The 8,009-nt window shown below is 37.7% G+C and overlaps 3 protein-coding genes across 3 annotated transcripts; all 3 read left to right on the forward strand.

Annotated features, from left to right (window-relative positions):
- Nucleotides 1–510: 510 nt before the first annotated feature.
- Nucleotides 511–1,284, forward strand: LOC104945909 (gamma-crystallin M3-like). Its single transcript, XM_010771639.1, has 3 exons — nucleotides 511–552; nucleotides 662–904; nucleotides 1,009–1,284. Exons 1-3 carry the CDS (start codon nucleotides 520–522, stop codon nucleotides 1,282–1,284), a joined length of 552 nt encoding a protein of 183 aa, XP_010769941.1. The 5' UTR covers nucleotides 511–519.
- Nucleotides 1,285–4,295: 3,011 nt separating this feature from the next.
- On the forward strand, nucleotides 4,296–5,026 carry LOC104945910 (gamma-crystallin M3-like). The gene is made up of 3 exons (XM_010771640.1): nucleotides 4,296–4,313; nucleotides 4,411–4,653; nucleotides 4,754–5,026. The coding sequence occupies exons 1-3, from the start codon at nucleotides 4,299–4,301 to the stop codon at nucleotides 5,024–5,026; spliced, it is 531 nt and encodes a 176-aa protein (XP_010769942.1). The 5' UTR covers nucleotides 4,296–4,298.
- A 1,910-nt stretch (nucleotides 5,027–6,936) lies between these two features.
- Nucleotides 6,937–7,712, forward strand: LOC104945912 (gamma-crystallin M3-like). Its single transcript, XM_010771642.1, has 3 exons — nucleotides 6,937–6,978; nucleotides 7,088–7,330; nucleotides 7,437–7,712. The coding sequence occupies exons 1-3, from the start codon at nucleotides 6,946–6,948 to the stop codon at nucleotides 7,710–7,712; spliced, it is 552 nt and encodes a 183-aa protein (XP_010769944.1). The 5' UTR covers nucleotides 6,937–6,945.
- Nucleotides 7,713–8,009: the final 297 nt, after the last annotated feature.

Genomic DNA, 8,009 nt, shown 5'->3' on the forward strand with positions numbered 1-8,009 from the left:
TCCGTCTTTTAAAACCTCCATGATGTTATTGTGAATGAGGTGATGGAAAAACTTAGAAGAAGAAGAATGTAAACAATTTGCTCAGAAGCATGATATCGACTATCTTGATTTGAAAAGCCAACACATAAAAATATATGACTGACCTTTCCTTTGTTTCGCAGTCCCACCTAGCAGCACCCTCATAATTCCTCTTCTCTTTGTTTAAAGTACTGTAATCCTATTGTCCAACTCCACGAAACAAGTAAAAGGTGTCACATTTGGCAGAAAAAGGCAAAAAACTATTGTCTTTTTATGAGAATGTTGAGAGACATAGAGTCAGTTGTTCTCCTCTACAAGGTACCCAATCCCTGTAAGAATGTACCAAACCTCTGCATTCTGTTGGCTTCAATGGTAAACTGCTGAGTTAGATGGTTCCCTGAGGGGGAGGGGTTACCGATTATTTACATTAGTCAGGTATAAAAGGAAAGGGTTAAACCAGGTAGAAATCACTTCAGGAGCAGCAACGCATCTACAGCTAACATGAGCAACACCGGCATGAACATGAGGGGCAAGGTACTTCCAGGAAATATTTTTATTATTAGCAGAAATTACATTTTACAAGATAAGATTACCATATTCACTGTGTTGCTTCATTTCTAACTATTGAAATGATTTCTTTCAGATCATCTTCTACGAGGAGAAGAACTTCCAGGGTCGTTCTTATGAGTGCATGAATGACTGCTCTGACATGTCCTCCTACCTGAGCAGGTGCCAGTCCTGCAGGGTGGAGAGCGGCTGCTTCATGGTGTACGACCGCAACAACTACATGGGAAACCAGTTCTTCATGAAGAGGGGCGAGTACTCCGACTACATGAGCATGATGGGAATGAGGGACTGCATCAAGTCTTGCCGTACGATCCCCATGGTGGGTATAAAGTAGCAAGTTCAATTTTACGACTCAACTATGGGTGACCACCCCACAACTCTTTATATTAAATAATTAATTTATAATTATTCTCCCGAAAGCAGCACAGAGGCCAGCACAGGATGAAGATCTACGAGAAGGAGAACTTTGGTGGTCAGAGTCACGAGATGATGGACGACTGCGACAACATCATGGATCGCTTCCGCATGAATGACTGCATGTCCTGCAACGTGATGGACGGTCACTGGCTGATGTACGAGCAGCCCCAGTTCAGAGGCAAGATGATGTACATGAGGCCCGGAGAGTACAGAAGCTTCAAGGACATGGACATGAGCGGCCAGAGGTTCATGAGCATGAGGCGCATTATGGATATGTGCTAATTGTACATTTTGACAACAATAAATAATGTAACTTCCTAAATTGTGGTGTCACAGTATTTATTTAAGAAAGTAAACCCTCTCGAGAAATGCAGATTATCACTGATCGAAAAATATTTCATATATATAAGTGTTCATTTTCTTCTTCCTTTCTGCAAATATTTGGTCCTTTCTAGATGTGACTACAAGGCAATTCATATTAAACCTCAAAAGTACAGCAAGACATCTTCTGGTTACACATGTGAAGAGCCAAAAGATAGACATCATTTCCAAAATACGTAAAGCTTATTTATAACATTTTAAATAAATTGTACACATAGGTTCACAATAAAGAAACTATGTACCTCTCAATGTCTGGAAAAAGACCCAAGGAAGTATGCTTGGCTTTGAACCAATTTTTCATAGTAGCTAAGCCGTGGAACTACATCCATCACTTGAATACATTGTTCCTTAAATGGCACATATGTACTACTGTACATGTAAAAGCCTACTCCAGCGTGATTTGCATAGGCATAATGAACTACCATTCTCAGGTTGGGTGTGTGGTCTATGAGCCCATCAATTCGAAATATCCAGGTTATATCACACACATCAGACAAGAAGAACAACTGAAAGTAAAATCGGATTACATTAAATATTTGAGCTTCTCTGGGCAATAGTGATGCTAGCTTCAGATTATTGCATAATTATTCCATGTTTAAAGTGCAGACTGAAGTGAACTGGATTTCCCAAGCTCAGTAATACAGCCATTACCAACAAAATGTACAGTAATGAAATCATTTGACTGTGTTCAATAAGGGAACATATTAAAAGATAGTAACGCATAAATGTAAGGGCAGAGAAAGCAGTAAGGGCCTTATAAATAAATATAACCCAGTATTTGTTATGCATTAAAGAGAGGGGGGCAGCCTTTCATACAGCTTATAAGGATGAATATAATAATTATCACCATAGAGGAGAGGAGTGATTAACAGCCAACTTCTTTAGAGTTGCAGTTAAAGAATGCATGTATGAAATGTCACCTTAATTCAAGACGGAAATCTTTAATTGTAAAATAGTGTTTTCTAGACATCATGTGACACATAAAATAGAGGTTAAGTGTAATGAATTAGTCATGCAAAATAATGATTTGTGGACAAATAAGACCGTATAATAAATAAGCAACCGTAACTAACTCCAATCTTGACAACCAATTGGGGCTACTTTTCATAGATATTGCATTTTACTCACTTATCTTTAGGTGACCACCCCGGGATTCAAACACCCTCCAACTAAAAAAAGATGGGTGATTCCCGATTGTCCCAGTTCAACTAAGAAGACAAATGAAGGCAATGTTGGAGTTACTGGAATAAGAAGGTGTAGTTTAGGGTGATTTGTAATTAAGGTCAAATGGTACCGATAAACAATCTTTACCTTTTTACACTAATCGAGCCTTAGAGTAAATTTAGCATTGACTTTTTAACTCATCCCTAACTAATACTTATTAATGCATTGCATAATCGTATGGCACAATGACAGAAAGGGATGCAAGAAGACAGATAAAGGAATAGAAAGGGGATAGAACAAACATGGTTTCTTTTAGAAAACTAGAGAAGTTATTGTCAAGCAATTTGCCAAATCCAATGCAATAAATGGCCTTACCACTGAAAAGGCAGTTCACTACTGCATTATCCCTGTTTTTGTGAGAAAGGCGTTTGCTTCTTACTGCAAAATGATCACTGAGTTGTGGATTAAGCACATCACCATTTCTTATTTACAAGAGTTATGGCTGAAGTAGGATAACCCTGCTTGGAAATCATTGCAAAAGAGAGGGGGGGGGAAATATGCTGACAGCACTTCTCAATGAAACTTTTGAATATGGGTCTAATATCAGACAATGGATGGATCAACTTTATTGAGGTGTTTTTTGGACTGGTGAAGGAAATTCCAAGCCCTCTTGCCGAAGACCCTCGTCCACAGGAGTTACTCAAAATAAAAAAAATCATGTCTGTGCTTTCGCAACACACATGCGACAGCCAGTGGACAGGGCCTTCTTCAAAAACAATTTGCACCTATGGAACCAATGGAAGGTATGGGTCTACACCAGAGGGATAGTTCCAAGGAAGCTTCAGAGACATCTCTTTCTGTTTTCAAGTTACTGAGAAGAAGCACCTGAGACCCCTCAGAGCCCTTACCCAAGGCTGATGTTTGAATCTATACTGTTGCCATTTGCTTAATATCCTCCTCTCTCTCTCTTTACTTTCCTGTCTATCTTCAACAAATCTATCATTAAAGCACTAAAATCCCCCCAAAAATATTTTGTCAAATACCTACAAGACAATGACTTTTATAAGTATTTTTGACCCAACCAATCAAATGAATAAATAATCCCTGATAGTGTCTTTCTCCCTTTATGTAGTTTAGGCATAAAATTATCTAATTCCGTGTAGTATCACAGAGTTTTTGCACTAAATGAAATATGTATTTTTGTCTTGAGCATTGGTCTAAATGTATACAAATGTCTTCAAATCCAGCAAAACATATAGTTTTGTTATCTTTGGAATATCAAATATCTCCACCAGTAACTAATGTAGTAGTACCCAAAACTACACACATGTGAAAAGCAATATCCGTTTTGTGACACACTTCCAGACGGGCAAGCCTGTCTATTGTGGTCACATACAAAAATAAATATCATGTTAATAACTGTCTACTTACCAACGGACGCCATACATTGTGTTTTTGAAATGTGTAAGATAGATTATTGTTTGTTTTTGTTTTGTTACAATAAAGCTCATTGTATTGAATTGCCGATGGAAAAATCCATTCTAAAGTCTTCTCGGGGGTCCGGTCACATGGAAATGTGACAAATGCCCCTGACCACTCTATAGGCCTCTATACCATGTTGCATGGTCAGGGATTTAGACAATGGGGGAAACAAATTCTGTGGGTTTGGTTAGGTATAAAAGTATCAGTTAAAACAGGACCGACATCAGTGTTACAGCAACATAGTTATCTGAACTACAAAGACTACAACCATGACCATGGGAAAGGTAAGCATATTCTCTTCACCAATATTTTTGATTATCAATCATTTACATAGTGTTTCAAGACGTAATCCCTAACACATATCTGTGTAACCTTTTTCAGATCATTTTCTACGAGGAGAGGAACTTCCAGGGTCGTTCCCATGAGTGCCAGAGCGACTGCTCTGACATGTCCTCCTACCTGAGCAGGTGTCACTCCTGCAAGGTGGAGAGCGGCAGCTTCATGGTCTACGACCGTCCCAACTACATGGGGAACCAGTACTTCATGAAGAGGGGCGAGTACTCCGACTACATGAGCATGATGGGAATGAGGGACTGCATCAAGTCTTGCCGTATGATCCCCATGGTGGGTATATAGAAGCATATATTATAAAATGATTCTACTATGAGGGAGAATCCTCACAAATCTTGAAACTTAAACAAACTGTTTCATTCTCTCAAAACAGCACAGAGGCCAGTTCAGGATGAAGATCTATGAGAAGGAGAACTTCGGTGGTCAGAGTCACGAGATGATGGATGACTGTGACAACATCCAGGAGCGTTACCGCATGTCCGACTGCCAGTCCTGCAACGTGATGGACGGTCACTGGCTGATGTACGAGCAGCCCCAGTTCAGAGGCAAGATGATGTACATGAGGCCCGGAGAGTACAAGAGTTTCAGGGACATGGGCATGAGCGGCCAGAGGTTCATGAGCATGAGGCGCATCGCTGACATGTAAAAGAGTACATGTTTAAATATGCCAAAATAATAAAACTTTTTTGACAAAATGTTTCTACTGATGGAGTCATTTAATAATAAATCAAATACATAGTTTGGCAGCCATTACTGTATCACGTGACTAAGGCATCTTAGTGATTTTTAGCGTGCACCATCAACTGCTTGTTTTAATCTTTAATATCAAATAAAAATATGATATCTGAAACCCTACACAAAAGACTAAAGTGCTTAGTACTTTGATTAGTAAAGCTCTGCCAACTGCAAATATCAGAGTACAAGTTTAACAATAGTAAGAAATTCAATTTTAATTTACAAAAATAAAATGCTTGTTTGTGGTTTGCAGACCCGATACTACTTATTGTGATTACACTATATACACATTTATTTTAAGTAAGATTACATTTGATGATGATGATGATGATGATGAAGATGATGAAGAATGTGTTTTAAAGAGATTTGCATGTTTGAATTACACTAGGGTATATTTGCACCATAACAAGTGTTTAACTTGAAAAATTATCCCAACCCTCCATAACGACAGAACGTGTATCACTATAACCAGAGACTTCAAACATTTTTGTCAGTATGGTTTTAACCTACGTGATATTAAGGCCCCTAATATAAAACACTAGCTTTTTATATTTTCATGAAATATACAGATTATTACTGTTTTAGGGAAGATCCAGGAGGAAAATTGATGTTGGAATATATGAAATATACAATATGTATGAAATGTACAATGGACATTGATGTTTCAAAAGAAATGAACCCTTTTAATTTATGAAATCTTAAATCACCTTAAGGGAAATCTTTACAAAATGATTTTGTAATTTTGCTTTGAAAAAACGTTCTCTACTCAATGCGTTATTTCAAAGCGGTATTAACAGCATTATTCATTTTGCTCACGTTTAACATAAACACTTGTCTTTTCTGCATCTGGGTTTTTCAGTAATAGCTTCTGTTAATGTTATTTTGTATTTTCATTAAATGTTTAAAGTCATGTGTTTAGTGTGGATTATCAAACTGCTCAAAATCCACTTGCTTTTGATGTCTATTGGTGCCTATGTTTTCTTAAGTCGGACACTAGTTGGCAGAATAGCGTGGTGTCTGTCTTACTGTGCCACAATTTATAGCAGTCCATTTTGATTTGATTTCTAGTTTAATTCCACAGATATATCAAAGCATAAAAAATACAATTAACATATAAACAAACTCAACTCTCAATAATTTGGCATTTTGAGAAATATCCATATAATATATATGTATATATGTTTTTATTTCAAAAATGTGATATTTCAAAATGTCAAACAAGTGCTTTATTATTTGTTAGCTTAATGTACAAACAAATTCAAGTGGAAAACTTTTTTAATCAGTTGTTGTACAATTCTCTTGCGAGATTTTGTTTATTCAAATTATGTGTTTCGCGAAAACAGGTAAAAAAAAAAGATGTTTAATTGAAGATCATATTAATGCTGTGTTTTGTGAGGGTAACCTTTTTTAAAGAAATTAACTACAAGCATTTCCAATATTTAAATCAATCAAAAACTTCTGAAAATGGCTGATATACAGGGCCAAGTGAAGAATATTCTCAATATAACAAAATAAAGAAAATGTATGTACCATCCAGTGCACACATACAGTTTATAACATACATATGGGCGAACCTATCCACTAGGGTTGTTGGGAATTATTTCTGTATTGAGAGAAAAGATCTTTCTAAATGAGGTACCCTGTCCCTGACATTTTTTACATAACCCTGTATACTGTACGGTATTATGTTGGCTTCAATAGTAAATTGCTGAATAAGGGGGTTCTCTGAGGGGGAGGGGTCACTGATTCTTTACATTGGGCAGGTATAAAATGAATGGGCTAAACCAGGTAGGATATCAGATCAGGAGCAACAGCACATCTACAGCCAACATGAGCAACACCGGCATGAACATGAGGGGCAAGGTACTTTCAGAAAATATTTTTTAAATACAGAAATTACTTTTTTCAATATGTGTTTACAATAATCACCTTGATGAATATTTTCCTAACCATTACAATTCCGTTCTTTCAGATCACCTTCTACGAGGAGAAGAACTTCCAGGGTCGTTCTTATGAGTGCATGAATGACTGCCCTGACATGACCTCCTACCTGAGCAGGTGTCACTCCTGCAGGGTGGAGAGCGGCTGCTTCATGGTGTACGACCGCAACAACTACATGGGAAACCAGTACTTCATGAGGAGGGGCGAATACTCCGATTACATGAGCATGATGGGAATGAGGGAGAACATCAAGTCTTGCCGTATGATCCCCATGGTGGGTATTAAGAAGCATATGTCATGCTGTGATACTTCTACATGTGACAACCCTCACAAAACCTGGCATTAAGATATTAACCTGCTTTAATCCTCTCCAACAACAGCACAGAGGCCAGTTCAGGATGAAGATTTACGAGAAGGAGAACTTCGGTGGTCAGAGTAACGAGATGATGGACGACTGCGACAACATCCAGGAGCGTTACCGCATGTCCGACTGCCAGTCCTGCAACGTGATGGACGGTCACTGGCTGATGTACGAGCAGGCCCAATTCAGAGGCAAGATGATGTACATGAGGCCTGGAGAGTACAGGAACTTCAGGGAGATGGGCATGAGCGGCCAGAGGTTCATGAGCATGAGGCGTATCACTGATATGTGCTAGAAATGTTCTATCTTGAAATAAAACATTTCAGATAAAACCTGTGGCTTTTTTCCTGTTTTATTTCATTCAAAAAATATGAAGTTATGTAAAACATGCAATAAACAATGAGGATTAATAATGACAATCAAAAAATAAAAGGTGTTCAAACCAAGAACTTTTTTGTTGAATTATGAGAATAAAAATGCTATGATACCATAGACACAGCACATTGCAAACATTTACATAATCAGTAATAATGAAAAGGAATAGATTATTAATTGATGTAAAAAAATCCTGCAGATATTCTGCAAGAAAAAT

The sequence above is a fragment of the Notothenia coriiceps genome, unplaced genomic scaffold (assembly GCF_000735185.1).
Source record: "Notothenia coriiceps isolate Sejong01 unplaced genomic scaffold, NC01 NC01_scaffold00010169, whole genome shotgun sequence".
NCBI classification, from domain to species: domain Eukaryota; kingdom Metazoa; phylum Chordata; class Actinopteri; order Perciformes; family Nototheniidae; genus Notothenia; species Notothenia coriiceps.

Excerpts from the sequence above, each read along its gene's own strand:
- LOC104945909 (XM_010771639.1), top strand. The coding sequence starts at position 520 with ATGAGCAACACCGGCATGAACATGAGGGGCAAG. Across the intron at positions 553-661 it reads GCATGAACATGAGGGGCAAG|ATCATCTTCTACGAGGAGAA; the intron begins GTACTTCCAGGA and ends GATTTCTTTCAG. Across the intron at positions 905-1,008 it reads CTTGCCGTACGATCCCCATG|CACAGAGGCCAGCACAGGAT; the intron begins GTGGGTATAAAG and ends TCCCGAAAGCAG.
- LOC104945910 (XM_010771640.1), top strand. Across the intron at positions 4,654-4,753 it reads CTTGCCGTATGATCCCCATG|CACAGAGGCCAGTTCAGGAT; the intron begins GTGGGTATATAG and ends CTCTCAAAACAG.
- LOC104945912 (XM_010771642.1), top strand. The coding sequence starts at position 6,946 with ATGAGCAACACCGGCATGAACATGAGGGGCAAG. Across the intron at positions 6,979-7,087 it reads GCATGAACATGAGGGGCAAG|ATCACCTTCTACGAGGAGAA; the intron begins GTACTTTCAGAA and ends CCGTTCTTTCAG. Across the intron at positions 7,331-7,436 it reads CTTGCCGTATGATCCCCATG|CACAGAGGCCAGTTCAGGAT; the intron begins GTGGGTATTAAG and ends CTCCAACAACAG.